This window comes from Notechis scutatus, chromosome 9 (genome assembly GCF_049901735.1).
Source record: "Notechis scutatus isolate UNSWTSFEM ecotype Mainland chromosome 9, rNotScu1.2, whole genome shotgun sequence".
NCBI lineage: Eukaryota > Metazoa > Chordata > Lepidosauria > Squamata > Elapidae > Notechis > Notechis scutatus.
The window spans coordinates 17,257,619-17,275,710 of record NC_142017.1 but is presented as its reverse complement, the minus strand read 5'-3'; the positions used below and the strand labels follow the sequence as shown (position 1 = coordinate 17,275,710).

The 18,092-nt window shown below is 42.2% G+C and overlaps 1 protein-coding gene across 2 annotated transcripts in view; it reads left to right on the top strand.

Annotated features, from left to right (window-relative positions):
* Positions 1 to 18,092, top strand: part of ESRP2 (epithelial splicing regulatory protein 2) — a 68,086-nt gene that overhangs the window by 27,259 nt on the left and 22,735 nt on the right. For both annotated transcript variants that reach the window (XM_087971654.1, XM_087971653.1), the window contains exons 4-11: positions 6,196 to 6,309; positions 8,460 to 8,574; positions 9,796 to 9,894; positions 10,011 to 10,065; positions 11,939 to 12,049; positions 13,715 to 13,847; positions 15,353 to 15,395; positions 16,142 to 16,443. In XM_087971654.1, the coding sequence (XP_087827780.1) occupies positions 6,196 to 6,309; positions 8,460 to 8,574; positions 9,796 to 9,894; positions 10,011 to 10,065; positions 11,939 to 12,049; positions 13,715 to 13,847; positions 15,353 to 15,395; positions 16,142 to 16,443 (972 nt within the window). The remainder of the gene's footprint in view (positions 1 to 6,195; positions 6,310 to 8,459; positions 8,575 to 9,795; positions 9,895 to 10,010; positions 10,066 to 11,938; positions 12,050 to 13,714; positions 13,848 to 15,352; positions 15,396 to 16,141; positions 16,444 to 18,092) is intronic.

The window sequence follows — 18,092 nt, the reverse complement described above, 5'->3', positions numbered from 1 at the left end:
CGATGACTCTGATGAGGGGCCAGGACCATCAGGGAGTGGACTGCTGCCTTCAGAGATTGTGGGGGCTGGCAGCAGTGACGAGGAGGTTCCCGAGGAGCCTGTGCCAAGTGCATGTGCTCAAAGGATTGCTCGGAGGAAGAAGCAGTTACAGCAGCACAGGTGACTCAGGAGTAAGGCTGCAAGGTAATGGCCTTTCCCTCAAGAGGATAAAAGCCAGGTTTGGAAAAGCGTTCTTTGCAGATAGCAAAGAAGCTCTGAAACTCAACTGGTGGACATCTTAGTTCGTGTTTGGAGAATTTTGTAAATTAGTCCTTATCTCTGGGTTTTTGGCAGCCTTGACAAACAACTTAGCAAGGCTCTTCCTTGTCGGAGCTAATTAGTGGAAAGTAGCCTTCAGAACAGAATTCGTAGATGAAACCTGAAAAGGTGGGGGCTGCTGCCTTTGTCTGTGTTTGCTCTTTGGGAACCCGGTTGGGTCAGAACAAGCCTCCTACACCAATCTGGAGGCCAAAATGGGGGCTGGGGTGCATGCACGGGGGGTACATGTGCAGGGAATGCGTAGGGGCGAACACATGCTCAGGGGGTGCTTGCATTGCATTTTGGGGATTGGGGCACACACATGTGCATTTGTATGTGTGCACGTGTGCACTTTGGGCACTAGGCACCAAAAAGGTTAACCATGACTGTTATATACAATTGAACTGAAAACCCGTTGATATTGCATTAATATTGTATTATACGGTAGAATTCAACAGAGTTACTGCCCTGGGATAGAAGCTGTTTTTCAGCCTATTTGTCCTTGTTTTTATTATTCTGTACCGTCTGCCGGATGGTAATAGTTCAAAAAAAAAAATGGGGACCTTCTGAGAGTGGCCTGGCAGGAAATCCATAATCCAAAGGCAGATTAAATAAGAAAGTCCAAGATCTATAAGTTTAGACACTGGTCTAGGTGGAAATATTGTGTTAAATGCAGAGCTAAAATCTACAGAAAGGATCCTCACATAGGCAGCCCCCTCCTGGTTGTCAAGTTAGTAACAAGGTTGTTAAGTGAACTTGGCTTCCCCATTGAATTCACTTGTCAGAAGTTCACATGACCTCGGGATGCTGCAACCGTCATAAATATGAGTCAGTTGCCAAGCATCAAGAATTTTGATTACTTGATGCTGCAATAGTCGTAAGTGTGAAAAACGGCCATAAGTCACTTTTTTTCACTTCTGTTGTAATTTTGAACGGTTCATTAAACAAACTGTTGTAAGTCAAGGACTACCTGTACAGGTAGGCCCAGCAAGTGAAGTACTGGTACCATTTTATAAAATCCTTGTAAGTCCACACCTGGACTACTGCAACCAATTTTGGTCACCATGTTACAAAAAAAGATGCTGAGACCTTGGAAAAAGTTCAGAGAAGAGAAACTAAGGTGATCAAAGGTCTGGAGACTTAAACAGGTGAAGAATGGCTGCAGGGTTTGGGTTTGGCTAGTCTAGAGAAAAGAAGAATTAAGGGGTGACATGATAGCAGTATTCCAGTATTTGAGGGGCTGCCACAAAGAAGAGGGGGTCAACTTATTCTCCAAAGCACCCGAAGGCAGATCAAGAAACAATCCATGGAAATTAATCAAGGAGAGAAGCAGCCTGAAATTAAGGAGAAACTTCCTACCAGGGAGGACAATTAACCAGTGGAACAGTTGGCCTCCAGAAATTGTCAGCTCTCTGTCACTGGAGGTTTTTAAGAAGAGACTGGACAGCCATTTGTCTGGAATGGTATAGGATCTCCTGTTTGATTAGGGAGCTAGACTAGAAGACCTCCAAGGTGCCTTCCAGTTCCTCTTCTCTTCTCTTCTCTTCTCTTCTCTTCTCTTCTCTTCTCGGTGAGATGCTAATTCACTGAGGCTTTTAATGGATTGTTGGGCCAGATTTGCATTCAAACCTCTGTTTGCCCATGAACTTCACTCAATGATCTTTGGTTACTTACTGAGTTTCAAGAGCAGACAAGCTTCTCTCTCTCACACACACACACACACACACACACACACACACACTATAAAGCCCCATTTTTCTCTTCCATCAAAACCTTCTTCTGGTCTTAGTGTCTAAAACCCGCTCAGTTCATCACAATGCAGTAAAATCTGCATCGTTTAGACCTGCCAAAATTGCACAATTTTGAGTTCTAAAAGTAAGTAGAACCACAGCAAACAAAACAAAAAAATGATGGTGACCTTTCTACAACCCAGACGTTTCTGGGATGACCTTCTCTACGCTGCAATCTGTTTTCCTGTTTTGTTTGGTTTTGTTTTGAGTGCTTTGGTTATCAGAAATTGCAGGCTTCCACTTCAATATAACCTCCCGAGCAGGTTTGTTCTATGAATAATCTGGGAAGTAGCAAAAAGGGAAGGAAAGGAGGTTGTTGCATGAGGCTTTCTGAAGAAAATTTAAAAACACAACCGAAGCCGCGGTGTAAAATGAATGATGTAACTAACTTATACAAAGGACTTAATCCTCGACTTAGAACCATTCGTTTAATGATCGGCCCTGAGAAAAGTGACTTATATTTGGTCATCGCACTTACAACTGTTGTGGCATCCCCACACTCATGTGATCAAACCTGGTAACCAACCAAGTGTCTATTTGCAGCATCCCATGGTCAGGTGATTGAAGTTTATTATGCCAGCTTCTGCCAGGGAGGAACTGGAATTGTTTAACACCCACAAGATTCTCTAAACTTAACAACCATGGTTACAAAAAAAAAGAGATCATAAAATGAGACGTGACTCACTTAACATCTGCCTCGCTTAGCAAGGGTCTCAGTTGTGATCATAAATCAAAGATTACCTGTAGGTGTGCAGATAAGACACATGAAATCCTGTTTTACTGAAAAGCAAACATCACCATTTTTCCCTTCCTTTCTGGTTTGTTAGCTTGTTTATTGCTTAAGGCTTCGGTGCTGGCTTCAGTAAAAAAAAAACTCTAAGCCTTAGTAAATAAACATCATACGATGTGTAACATTGGGAGTAGTTCTCAAACCTTACTGCAAGAAAAGGTGTTTGAATTTTAACAGATTAACAGAGTTGGAAGGGACCTTGTAGGTCATCTAGTCCAACCCCCACCCAAGACTCGCCCTATCAATTCTCCAAAGCATCTTGAAGGCAGGAAAAGAAAGGAATTGGTGGAAACTAATCAAGGAGAGAAACAACTTAGAACTAAGGAGAAATTTCCTGACAGTTAGAACAACTAATCAGTGGAACAACTCGCCTTCAGAAGTTGTGAATGCTCCAACTCTGGAAATTTTTAAGAAGAGATTGGGCAACCATTTGTCTGAAGTGGTGTAGGGTTTCCTGCCTAAGCAGGGGGCTGGACTAGAAGACCTCCAAGGACCCTTCGAACTCTGTTGTTCTATTCTAAACTATTAAACAGAGTTTGATACTGTGCAAACCAGGATCATGAGTGAAAAAGAATAGTTTTAAGAAAACAATGGGATGGAAATAAGATGGAGAAGACTATGTTCTTCCTCAGTTTGAAGAAATTTTCTGTGCTGTGGCCCTGTATCAGATTGACATAGTGGCTAATGTTTTAATTCTACTTCCCACAAATTTTGCTAAGCCATTCTGTGCCTTTACTTCCTCCCCAAATTACAGTAACCCTTCATTCAACTGTTCTCAAAGTGCAAAATTTCATTATCCCCAGCAGTTATGACATCGGTTTAGACGGAGGATGAGGGCTGTACATGGAGTGGATACAGAGAACCGAAATAATGGGAGGGGTTTTTGGGGGTCTTGTTCTGCTTCTACATGGAGAGGTCGTGAAAGAAGTTCTGAGAATCTACGCAGTTGTTCAATCCTGATTCAAGGAGCTTTTCCTGACAGTGAGAACAATTGACCCGTGGAACGGCTTGCCTCCCGAAATTGTGGCTGCTCCCCAGGGGTGGGATTCAAAAATCCCAACCGGTTCTCTGCTGGGTTGCTGGATGGGCGTGGTCATGGTGGGCGTGGCCTACCGGAACTCCCGAGAGGGCCGTTTCTTGCCTTCCCAAGGATCCAGAGGCTTCCCTTGGGTCTCTGGGAGGGCGAAAACAGCCTCCCCCCAGCTCTGGAAGGCTCTCCGGAAGCTGGAAACAGGCCCGTTTCTGGACTTCTGGTACTTCCAGAAGCTCCATTTTTCCCCCTCCCAGAGCCTTCGCGCAGACCCTACACTCACCTGCATTGAAAATGGGCTGCATGGGACTCTGGGAGGGGACGGGTGGGTGGCGTGGGGCCAGCCAGCTGGTTCAAATAGTGCTTTGGCGAACCAGGTGCAAATTTAACATCCTGATCGCCCGAACCAGTCCAAACCGGTAGAATCCCACCCCAGTGTTCCCTCACTGAAGGGTTTCCAGAAAAGATTGGACAACCATTTTTTCTGGAATACTATAGGGTGTCCTGCTCAAATAAGAAGACCTCCAAAGTCTTTTCCAACTCTTTTATTCTGTGTTCTATTTGAATGCTCTCTATCCTAATTCAAATATACTGTAAGAGTCTTCCAAAGTTGATTATTTAAGCAATATATCTCCTTGGGATGAAAAAACAACCTTAATTCTAGTTATGAATATTTCTGGGGAAAAACATAGAGACCTTATTCCTGAATTCAGTTTTGTTGCATGAAAATGGCACTTCAGATACAGCATATTTCCCGCCCCTCCTCCTTTATCACTTTCCATTCTGAGCCTGTGCTCAAATAACACCCCTATACACACCTACAAAATAAACTCCAAGGAAATGCAAGGGCTCCAATTATGTTTGTGTCAATATTGGCATTCGGACCGTTTCTCGGATGGTCGATTGTTGAATTTCCATGCTTTTGCCACGAGGCAGGCATGCAAGGCGCCCTTTAAAAGTTGTACACAAGTTTCAAGGGGATATTTTTTTTCCGCATGTGAATTATTTGGGCTTTTCTTTTCCAACAGTGTAGGGCTGCAGATCATTTTTAAAGTCAAACCTGTAAGGATGACAAGGCAGTAATAAAACTGCTCATATCTGAAATGCTAAAGAAAGAAAGAAAGAAAGAAAGAAAGAAAGAAAGAAAGAAAGAAAGAAAGAAAGAAAGAAAGAAAGAAAGAAAGAAAGAAAGAAAGAAAGAAAGAAAGAAAGAAAAAATATTGATTGGTTTTCTTGCTTCTATCCAGAAACTACCATCTATAAAGAAGCCTTAATGTAATACTGGACAACAAGATCCCTTTGAAAGAATAGAAAATACTTGTATCTCAGGTTTTAGGTTTTGTTCTGCAAGCTTGTTTCAATTTAGTTTCTGAACATTTCTTTACCAGACTAAACTAGATAATATCAGGTAACCTTTTCTTGTCCTATTCGCCTTAGCTTATAAATGTCCATTGTTTAGTTTAGTTTACTTTATTGTCATTGCACCTCATACAATGAAATCAAACACCATCTTCAGTGCACATTGAAAATAAAACACAAACACACATCCTTCACACTCCACACATTGAACCGAAAACCCCCGACACCACACCAACACTGCACTATACAGCAGAATTCAAAAGAGCTCCTGCCCTGGGATAGAAGCTGTTTTTCAGCCTATTTGTCCTTGTTTTTATTATTCTGTGCTGTCTGCCAGATGGTAATAGTTCAAAAAAAAAGGTTCCCAGGATGAGATGGATCTTTGAGGATGTTTTGAACTTTCTTAAGGCAGCGGGAGCTACAAAGCTCTTCCAAAGAGGGGAGAGGGCAACCCATGATCTGTCTTGAGTTAATTTAGGAATTGCAACTGGGTATATATAGTCCTCCACAACTGAACCCAAAATTTTTGTTTGTAAGCGAGACAGGTGAATTTTGCCCCATCTTACGACCTTTCTTGTAGACCTTCTGAGATGGTCATTAAGTGAATCTCCACAGTTGCTAAGTGTTGTGACACGGTTGTTAAGTGAATCTGGCTTCCCTATAAACTCAGGACACTGCAACCGTTGTAAATGTGAGTCAGTTGTCAAGGGTTTGAATTTGGATCGCATGGCCATGGGAAGGCTGCTACAGTTGTAAGTGTGAAAAATGGCCAGAAGTCCTTTTTTCCCCAGTGCCGTCATATCTTTAAACACTATAAATGAACTGTTGTAAGTCAAGGACTACCTGTATTTTCAATCCTATTAAATTGTGAGATGGGAACTTAGGTTGGAGGCTTATAAGTGTGAATATTTTTTCCCTTCCTTTTTCAGTTCAGCCAACTGGTTTCCAATGACCTGAAGGTTCTAGGAAGCAGCTCGTACATTTTCTGCACCGATGGCCAACTCCTTATTCGACAAGTTCTCCACCCAGAAGCATCCAAAAAGGTAAGCTATTAATGGGATCCTGGCAGGGGTGGGATTCAATTTTTTTAACAACCGGGTCTATGGGTGTGGCTTAGTTGGTGGGCATGGCTTGGTGGTCATGTGACTGGCTGGGTGTGGCCAACTCAATATCACTCACATCGAGGCACGCATCTCCTCACCTGGCCTCTCATGACTGTAGGGATGCTGCAACAGTCGTAAGTGTGAAAAATGGTCATAAGTCACTTTTTTCAGTGCCATTGTAACTTTGAATGGTCACTCCACACAAGCAAAGTACCAGCAAAGGAGGGGGGGAAAAACTCCAGAGAACTTCCACAGACAGGAAGTCTAGTCCTGCCAAAAATGTAAAAAAGGAGAGGCAGTTTCTGTAAGCAACACCAGAATGTTTCCTTCCTGCCTTCCTTACAGGATTAGTCCGGTAATTTCTTCTAACAACCGGTTCTCCAAACTGCTTAGAATGTTAACAACCGGTTCTAGTGAATAGGTGCGAACTGGTAGAATCCCACCCCTGGATCCTGGCTATTAATCAGGACAACATCTTGGATCTACTCCAGGGCTCAATTTATTTTCTGATGGGAATTCTGGTGCCCTTCAAATCTGAAACTAGCTAATGGTCTTAATAACTTGGAAATTATAGGCTTTATCTTCCTTCAAGTTTTACTTTGAAAGCATCTTTGTGAAATCAACATTCAAGCTCAACCTTTTTTTAAAAAAAATCCTCTACATTGGTGTTTCTCAACCTTGGCAGTTTGAAGATGTGAGGATTTCGGCTCCCCGAATTCCCCAGCCAGGGAATTCTGGGAGTTGAAATCCACACATCTTCAAACTAGCAAGGTTGAGAAATGCTGCTCTATATTTTACCATTTTCCCAATCAGACACAAGAACTCTTAAGTTCTTTAGATCCTACACAAATCACATACTCCACAAAAAAAAAAAAAAAACCCCACACTTGTCTCTTTTCTAATCTAGGACAAGGTCATTTCTTTTTCAGGTCAACCTAAAGAACTCCTTGTAACTTGTGCAGATCATAAATCAAGGAAACAACCTATCTGAGGTTTACTATTTCCTTCTTCTGGAGATAGTTTTTTTTTTTTTTTTAACTTTCCAGTGTGGTTCACAGCCCCAGGATATCCTAATAGGCCTGAGTAGCATTTGAACAAGACTGAAAACTTTTCAAAATTACACAAGCACAGACAGACATATTGGTAGTATGTATAAATAAGGGCAGTGCTTTTTACAAATTGTACCCAGTCTGCCTGGTTTTAAGGCAATGGGATTAGCATAACTCTTGGACACACGTTCTAATTTGCAGTTGAAAACAATTGTTGAGTTGAAGACTGGGTTTTCCATAGGGAAAAATGCCTTTGTTACTGTCTTCAAACACATTCTTAACACTAGAAGAATTCGTGACACATCTGCATCTAATGTAATCAGTTCAAGTGGTACTGGTTTTGATTGAGTTAGGGTTCTATATTTAGTCTAATTTAACTAGTGCAATGGTCTTAATCTTCTCTAATATCCCCTTGTCTTCTTCTCCCATCCAGGAACTCTTGGGAGTTGCAGTTTAAAATTAGCTTTGTCAACATTCTATGTTTATGTTTCTATCTTTGCTGATAATTTGAGGAATTGCAGTTGCTAAAATACTAATGGGCAGATCAGATTGATCATAGAAAGGAGAGCTAAGCACCTAGAAAGCCTTACACAAACAGAAATTTGAATACACAGTTAGAAAAATTACTTCCATTTACCCCTTAATTTTGATAGGGAAGGTATCTGTAATCTAAATTTGTAGGAAAACTTAATTTATCAACCAGACTTTATTAACCCCAAGCACCTTTGACTGAAAACGATCATTATCTATCACTCCTCTGTTTGTTCTACCATCCTTCCTCTGTTTCTCCTGCACACAATGTGCACAAGATTACACATAATATTTTGAATGTGAAATACTTTGAGCTTGAAAGGGGCTGATCTGAACATATTGGAGAGGTTTAGAGACAGAAACGAACAACAAGGTACCCATCCAGTTTTCTAGTCCCAAGGAAGGACTAGAACTCAAGGAAGGACTAGATTTTTAATCTAATGCTTTAACTACTAATCCCAACTGGCTCTAAATATTCATTATCTCCTTTTTATGTTACCTCCATTACAGAATCTTCTGCTATCTGACTGCTTTTATTCATTTTATGATCTACGGAAAGAATTCCATGACTGCTATCCCAGCTCAGCCCCCGTGAAGGATCAAACTATACAATCTATGGCTGAATGTATCCTTTGCAAAGTTTTCTCTAAAGTGTCATAAGTGAAGTAGGATGTCTGATTTTCAAGATGTTGTCAAATGATAAGCCCCAATAGCCTTCATCCTTGGCTAGGCTGGTTGGGCTTATATTGAGAGTTGCAATTCTATCATATCCAATATACTTCAGTTTCTCCATTTCTGATTTTTCTAGCCCAGGGATATTTTGTGTAAGGCATCCAGAAAGTATCCATGATATCAATCACTCTGAGACATATTCTCCCCAATTGATTTATTTAGGAACAGATCTGGTACGTCTAAGGCAATTTCCCAAAGTGAAAATATTTTCATGCATTACACATTACATTACACCTTCCCTCCTCCCACTTCTACACTTCATAAATCATGAGAACTAATTAACTGCAACTGGAGAGCTTTCAAGGTGATCACTGTCATGCTCCTGTTTGAATCTGATTCTGGGGGGAAGGTCGAGCAGCTGACAGTAAGTGGGAGTGTGGCTCCGGTGGCTGTGGAGGAAACAGGGGAAGGGCACAATCCGGCTGGGCATTCAGAGGAAGAACCAGGCCCACCCCCTCTTCATCCAAGGGCATGCAGGGAGGAACGGAGAAGGGAGCAATGTGAGTTGCATGGGTTACGGGGAAGAAAAGGGCCCTGATTCCCTTCATTAGCTGCAGCTGGGAAAACAGGCTTTTAAAAGGGTGTTTGTGCACAGCACCTTGCTGGAAGCAAAGCCTGCATTATCTTTGGTTGTCAAGTCTTATCTGGGTTTTGGCATCCTCCCAACTGTGTGTGTTTCATTATCTTTTGCAGTCTACAATTCCTTATCATGCCCCGTCTCGTTAATTGCTGCAGCGTGGTTTGTGTTGGTTTTTATTTATAATTTATATGTACTTTGGGTTCGGGCTGAATTTCTTCCCTTTAAACAACTGTTCTTGGGAAAGTTTTTTTCTCCAGCCGATGATAACATGGACACTGGGGGCCAAGTTGGAGGTATTAAAGGGACTTTACCTATTTTTGTGACTTTGTTGCTTTTGTGCCACACACCCCGGGTCATAACAATCACCAACACCTTGAATTGCACCTGGAAGCAAGCTGGCAGCCACTGTAGGCCATGGAATAGTGATGTTAATGGGGCCCCACTTGGGCCCCTCAAGAACGGCCCACGGTTCATAAGCATCTCTGTGGCTGGAGAAATCCTTTCACAATCTTTTCTTAAACTGAAACCATCCAGATATTGGCTATGGGATAGATGAAAGCGAGGAGGATTTTGGAGTATGGCAAGTGAAAGCCATGGTAGCCATTGTTTTCAGCATGCTTCCAGATACATGCAGTAAGTGAAAATCCAAATCTCATTCTGGGCCTGTTTTCCTCCTCCATCAGAAGCGTCTTTTTCTCTCCTCGGTGCATTTCCAGGCTTTTCACATCTTCATTTTTGGTCTGTTTCAGGTCACAGGTTTACCACCCCTGAAACAGTGAAGTACAAGTATGAAACGGGACCCTGGTAAGTTTTTTTTTCCCTTCCTAGGATGGGACCAAATATCAGATGGATTTTGGGGGGCGGGGTAGGGAGGCAGAGATAATTGTGGAGTCCCTGGAGCCTGATTTTAATCTGATTTCCAGCCTTTTATTCCTGGGAGAAAAACAAGGATAGCCAGGAAACGTCCTCACTTATCTCAAGCTTTGTAGAAAATCCAAAGTATGGGTCTTTGGGTCACCATTTTTGTTATCTTTATATCCCTCCCCCCCCTTCCTAAATGCCAAACATGATAAACATACCATTTCTTGGAGACAATAAGAAGGGCGACCTTGAGAGCAATACGCAAGAATTTAGGCTAAGAGGCATTCTTGAAGCTCTGGTGGGGGTGGGGAAAGATAATAACCAGAAAACAGCTGAGTCAAAGATCTCCCTGATTCGTAGGGTGGGAAACTTAAAGTACCTGTCAGATTTTCAAGATTGTGTAATTGTAGCTTAGCTCAATACAGGGTCATTCTGTTCTTCTTGTGGAGTTGATTTTTTTGGTCTGTTTTACCTGCTTTGACACTTACCTGGGCTTAAGTCTTCTGGTGTCATACAACACATTGGGCTAAAGGTTTTCTCCCACAATTTTGGATTGGTTTCTGCTATAATCTGTGAATATTATTGCAGTATATATAGGCCGTGCACGTACAGGAGTTCATATTTTCTCAGTTTATTTTTAATGTTGACAGTAATGTGGGAATTGGGTGTTCAGCAGAGTGATGTCATGAGGATCTTGTGGTCCACCAGCTGCCTGCAGAGCTGGCAGCAGAGTCGGACAGTGGGGAAGAACATGGGCCAGTCTTGGAGTCTGGGGAGGGCTCGGATGAGGGATCTGCATCCGACACAGACATGGGGCCAGGGCCATCTGAAAGTTATGTGCTGGCTCTGAAGCCTCCAGAATCTGGCAGCAGCGAGGCAGAGGAACAAGGGGAACCTGTTTCCGGTGCGCACTTGCGCAGAGCTGCCAGAAGGCAAGAACAGTTAAGACAAAAGGAGTGACTCAGGAGTAAGGCTTGGAGATTATTGGCCCCTCCCATAAGACATAAAGGAGGAGCAAAGGGACAGGAACCTTTGCAGGAAGCAACTTTGTTCATTCTGGTTGGTTTAAAATCTGAAGCTCCATGTTGACTTTGTGCTCTGCTTGGCCTTGTACAGCTAATTGGCAATTTAATCATTGGCAGCATTTCAAGGGAGATAAAGGTGGGTGCTTATCAGCCTCATCCCGAAAGACTGTGGCAGACTTCTGCTGGACTATTCATCAACTGTTTGGGACTCATTACGGGCTGTGAATGCATATAATTCACAGCTGTTGAAATAAAAACAAGGTCTTTGGGAGCAGCTTGTGATTGTTACTGTCTCAGGAAGCCTTGGTCAGAACAGAGGGAAACAATTGTCTCTGTGTTACAATGTAGTTTTACAATTTTACAGTTTGTGTTACGATGCAGTTACAGTAAACAGGTAGTCCTCGATTTACAATCCTACGTTCATTCGAAGTTACAAGGACACTTAAAAAGTGACTTATGACCAGTCCTCGTATTTATAACTCTCAAAGCAACCTGGAATTATGTGATCCCAATTTGTGACCTTCCCAGTTGGCTTCTGACAAGCAAAGTCAATGAAGGAAGCCGGATTCACTTAATTGCAAGCATTTGCTTAACCGTGGCAAAAAAAAAAGCTGGATATGGCTGGATATGGCTCATAAAACTGGATATGGCTCATTTCACAACTGCCTTGCTTACTGATGGAAATCCTGATCCCAATTGTGGATGTAAGTTGAGGATTGCCTGTGGTATGGTAATAAAGAATTGTGTCAGATTAATTGCTGATTTGTATTGTCCTCTCTTTCTTTTTGTAGTAGTAAATCAGAAGCAGTGGACAATGAAACGGTCATACGTGCCCGAGGGCTCCCTTGGCAGTCTTCGGACCAAGACATAGCTCGTTTTTTCAAAGGCCTTAATATTGCCAAGTAAGAAAGTTGTCTATGGAACTTCTCAATCATCCAGGTCATGGTGGTCCCAAAGGTGTTGTTTTTCCAAAAGGCAACTGGGCTTTCTTGGTGTTTCCATTAAAAAACTGTTCACTTCTTATCCAAGAAGAACTAAAGAAGCTTCTTGGGTGAGGAGCAAAATGCTTTCAAAGAAAACACCAAAAGAGTCTAGTTGCCTTTTGAAAAAATAAACACTTTGGGACAAGGAAGAAGGATGGGTCAGTGCTGTTTCCAGATGGATATCCATTTTACTTTTCTGTTGCTTGTCTTCTGCCTTGATAGTCTTAGCTATAAAGGATTCGGGATGAGATGTTTATACTTAAAATTTGGCCACCCTGAGAAGTCAGTGTGGACCACAACCTCCTGAAAAACATGAACAATTGCTGGATGTTGTCTTTATCTAGAGCCATCGCTATTAAGACCAGAATGTTATTATGTTCAGCTTTCTGTGGAGTCAAGATGGAGAGGGCAATGTTCGTTGTTTCTTCAGAATCTGGAAGGAACAATCTCTTCTAGATTAGGTACAATCAGAAAGCAGCAGAACGAACTGACTCTACATTCAGCCCACAAATTCCGTTTTGGGACTGATTTCAAGCTGCCGATAAGGTCCTTGTGCTTTAACAATCTGGCTCATGTTTTGTACTTTCTCAGTGCTTTGTCACCTCCACATTTTATAATTCGATGTCCTGAAGAGTTCAAAGGCTTTTTTACAACGTTTCAAGTTCTTTTTGGTTCATTCTAATTCAGCCAACACAAAGCTGTGATCTTGTTCATCAGTTCGATTGTGATTACTTTTTATAGGCTTCTGGAAGTTCCAATTCTTTGTCCTGTCCCTCCACACTCTCACACACTCATGATGGTCCCAACATAGTAAAAGAGCAAATTTTAGCTTTTACAAAGTTAAAGGTAAAGGTTCCGCTCGCACATATGTGCTAGTCGTTTCCAGCTCTAGGGGGCGGTACTCCTCTCCGTTACAAAGCCAAAGAGCCAGCGCTGTCCGAAGACGTCTCCATGGTCATGTGGCCGGCATGTTTAAATGCCAAAGGCACACTGAACACTGTTCCCTTCCCACCAAAGAGGTCCCTATTTTTCTACTTGCATTTTTACATGCTTTCGAACTGCCAGGTTGGCAGAAGCTGGGGCAAGGAATGGGAGCTCACTCTGTTACACGGCACTAGGGATTAGAACTGCCGACTTTTCTGATCGGCAAGCTCAGCGTTTTAGCCGCTGAGCCACCATGTCCCTTTTTACATAGTTAGAGAAGCTCTATTTCCTCACCAGATACTTGAAATGGAACATCTGGAGCGGAGAGAATCTCACTATAATTTAATCCTTATCTTCCCGACTCTCGCATTTATTGCCTCCTCTTTCAACGAGATGGGAGTAGTTTTACTTTGCATTCTGACAGCTCTTCCCAGTTATTTGAGAGTGCATCCCACTGATTTATAAGACATACAGTTTTATTATTTTGATTGCATTGTTATTGTATGTGGCTTTAGAGCAGGATTGAAATTTTATCATCCAAAGCTCAGTTGCCTCAATAAGCTTATCCAGATCTTTAAAAAACGATGTCACTTTGGAAGAAAACTGGATGTGGTGTGGTTCATTCTCTCTGGGGGTGTCTATGTTTCCCCTTTCTTTTAGAGGTGGTGTGGCCTTGTGTCTCAATGCTCAAGGAAGGCGAAATGGAGAGGCGTTGGTGCGGTTTGTCAGCTCTGAACAGAGAGACTTGGCTCTGGAGAGGCACAAGCATCACATGGGGAGCCGATATATTGAGGTAGCTTACTTAGCTATAATTGATTAATTATAAATAAAGAACTAGATGTGATATATTGGAGGTGTGCAAAGAGGATGTAGCAATAGCAATAGATTTATATACCACTTTATAGCCCTCTCTAAGCCGTTTACAAAATCAGCCTCTTGCTCCCAACAATCTGGGTCCTCATTTGACCCACCTTGGAAGGATGGAAGGCTGAGTCAACCTGGAGCCTGGTGAGATTCGAACTGCAGGCAGCCAGTAGAAGTAGCCTGCAGTACTGCACTCTAACCACTGCACCACCGCGGCTCATGTAACAGTCATTTACTTGTTTCCTATATTTAAATAATTTACATGGCTAACCATCTCACCACCATCTTCCTGAACAGTTGACAATGAATCAAGACTGAGATTACAATAAAAAAAATATATCAATGTATCTTGTGCCAAGAGACCAAATAGATCATTCCATCTTACAATCAATAATAATCACAAAGGAAAAGATGAACCAACTAAGAGGGCTACCCTATCATCCCAGCTCAAAAGCGTGAGGGAACAACAAAGTCTTTATCATGACCAGTTGGATGGATGAAGGCAGGGGTGGGTTTCTACCTGTTCTGTCCACCTCTGTAGAACCGGTAGCTCTGAAGAGCAGCAGACATAGAACCGGTTCTATGTCTGCTGATGTTTTTGCCCACCCACCTGCCCGGGCTCTTACCTGACCTTTATTTCTTGCTTTTTCAACCTCAGCTGCCGAGCGAGGCACAGCTGCAGTTTAAAAAGCAGGAAAAAAGTACTTTTTCAAAGGCTGCTTCTTGGCACGCAGCGCTGCTCAGCTGTCCAGGCATCAGGCTGATGACGATTTACAGGTGCGACATCATAAATCACCGAACCATAAATCATCCAACCGTTAGTTAACCCTGTCGGATCCTACCCCTGGATGAAGGCCATCCAAACTCCAGCTACCTTCACTTTGTATACTGGTCTCTAGTGCCAATAAGATTGCATTGAAGGGACATAGACCTTGACCATCCTGTCCGTTCTGGTGGGTCAAGGAGAAACAGTCAGAGTGATCCCACAAATAATTTGGCCCTTGTCCATACAGGGCTTTATGGTGATAGCTTAAACTACACTTGGAAACTCAATAGAAGTGTAGCGTAGATTCCTCTTGTGGTGGTGTATGAGTGTTTTAAAGATTAATTAGATGTACTGTTATATGAGTACTTCCAAATCTACAGAATAAATGTTCAGATCTCCTGACATTCTATTTGCCTTGTGGAGCACTGATCTGCTGGTTCCAGGTGGTATCCCAGACCACTTCTGGAAAGCTAGATTGATGTGGTCTACAGGAGAAGTATCCCATGGTCTTCCCAAATACTATGTCTTAAAATGGTTTTGCAAATAACTAGGTTTATAAAGAGCATCTTGTGTCATTTTAAAAACAAGTGTGTGTATTATGCTCATATCACTCATCAAATATCTTGACATCTATCACAATTGTTGTCTTTGCCCCTTTTTTGTTTCAGGTTTACAAAGCCACAGGAGAGGAATTTCTGAAAATTGCTGGTGGTAAGATCTTTAGGAAAACAAACTATTAAGCACGTGATTGAAACTGTACTGCGAGAAGGTACTTTTAAGTGGCTATGAGAAATAATATAAAATCTGATGTATCAAAATTTATTTTTGGTTACTCAATATGAACATTACCAGATTTGGGGTGGGGATGATATATAAGTCTCATAATTTTAGCTGTAAATAGTTAGGAGTTTTTAACTGATTCAGAGATGTAGAAAGTTGTTCCAAACAGACCAGGACCAGGAGACCAAATGTTTGATAATGTCTTTGTTGGCATGACATAACAAACTAGGTAACTGTACCTTAGCTTACTATGCTGTACAAATTCAGATTCTGTGTTTAATTTCTGTCTGGCATGTGCACCCAGAAAACTGATTCAATTTTGCAAGCTAACCACAGTTGGGTGCATTGTTTATTCATTTATTAGATTATATCTTGTCTTGTACAACCCGTAATAGCACACGTTTTGCTCACTGATTCTAATAACCCCACAACAACAACCTTGGAGATGGATTGGGCTGTGAGGACCAGTCCAAAGTCACACAGCCAGCTTCTGTGCCTCGGGGAGGGACTAGAACTCACAGCCACTCATTTCCTCGTCCAGCACTTTCATCGTTATACCAAAACCTAGAACTAGAATGAGCTCTCAATTTCAAATTTAAATTTACAATGGTTTCTCTCTGAGGGTTAAGTATAAGGCCTACCCTTTCCTGTCCTTATTGATCACCTCTTCTGTCTAGGCACCTCCAATGAAGTAGCCCAGTTCCTCTCCAAGGAGAACCAAGTCATCATCAGGATGCGGGGTCTCCCTTTCACTGCAACGCCCGAGGATGTGCTCGGCTTCTTGGGCCCCGAGTGTCCTGTCACTGGAGGCAAGGAGGGCCTCCTCTTTGTCAAGTATCCAGATGGCCGGCCAACTGGAGATGCGTTTGTGCTATTTGCTTGTGAAGACTATGCACAGAATGCCCTGAAGAAACACAAGGAGATCTTGGGCAAACGCTACATTGAACTCTTCAGAAGCACAGCAGCTGAAGTCCAGCAGGTTGTAGCAGATGTTGTATTATGGGCATTTGGGTCTGTTTCACCTTTTTTTTGGTTCCCCATTGGGCCACCTTGGGGATAAGAGCCACGGGCAACTGGTGCAGAGATCCAGGAGCAATGAGAGTCATTTAATCCTAGAATACGACACAAACAATCTTTGGAAGTTATCCACTGATGTTCAGGGCAACAAAATGAGTTGGATGATTTTTCTTAACTTCTCCAGAGGGGAAGTCAGCCCCACTTGGAAGACCAGGCCATGAAATCAGCTCCACGGGAAAACTCCTTTTATTGAGATTAGCTATAATAAGAGAATCCGGTATGTCTGATTATATTGTACCTCCTTGTCCACCTATTTATAATTCAGTGACAGGAAGATGGCTGCCTGAGCTATTTCTGAACATTATCTCAATTCCAGATTTAAAAAAATGTTCCATCCCTTTTGCTTTGGTAATAGTTCCTACATTTTTTAAAAAATATTTTTATTGTGCCTTTTTCATTAATATTCATCACAGTTCCAATTTTACAAGGTCAGTGTGTACTGGTTATATCAAGTCCCTTTTTTTTACATCATAGTATGCATCCTGATTAAAACTATCATACAGTATAATCTCTTTTGACTACTTAATGTAGTTCCTACATATTTTTAGCAAGGTCATCTTCCGTACTCTCCACAGGGAAAAATTCTGCCCCAGTTTATTAAGAGCAAAAACCTTTCCCCTTCATATCACCAGGAGGAATTCCTTGTGATGTCTTCACTAAGTCCTCAAATATAGTTTCCAAGCCAGAAGTGCTAGATCCACTCATTGCAGTAATCCATGCACACAGGTTTAGCAAGATAATGTGCGACCTGACTATTTTGTTAGGATTTGTCTTTCTGGTTGTGCTTTTTTGCAAAACGCTTCAAGTAGAGGAAATCATTTGATTTCATTGTGTTGATTCCAAATAGGGAATGTAATCAACCCAGAGAGGGCCAATTAGGGACCCTTCCCCGTTTATAGACTAGCAAATTAGTCTTCTCGGAAGAGAAGAGAGAACAATCAAGGTTGAATTCCAGAGAGGCAGTTGTCTTCACCTGTTCCAACGAAAACACAAGCAAGGATCCCTTGGCACCATCTTAAACTCTGGTTGGTTCCTTGGGGCAACAGCCCTTCTAGACTGAAGGAAGATTGACCAGGTGGTCTATAATCAACTTTAGGACAATAGTGGCTCTACAGCTGGCTGGTCTCTGGTTACTTCTCTCTGGGGGTTGTCTGTTGGGCAGAGCCCAAGAGGGACTTGCTAGAAATGTTACCAGTGAGATTTGAAAAGCCGGGAGTTTGTGATTGTGTGATTTCTCTGAGCTTATTTCTTTAGCCAGATGGAGGCTTTTCTTTGTGCCACGAAAGGGATTAATCTGTTGATACAGACGGAGACGTTTCTGGATCCGCTTGAAGCAAGAGCAAAGGAAGGGGCTTTAAGGAATGACCATATTTGCATGGGCTTGCCTTAATGTCCAGGCATGAAATTTTTTTAGCTGTGGGTCACTCATTAAACTGACCCAAGAGTCTTAGGGTGAGACTTTGCAATCTACAGAGGCTTGTTTGTTTATTAAATTTATATTCTCCCATTTTGCTGTTCAGGAGAATTTCTGACCACAGACATCCTGCCATT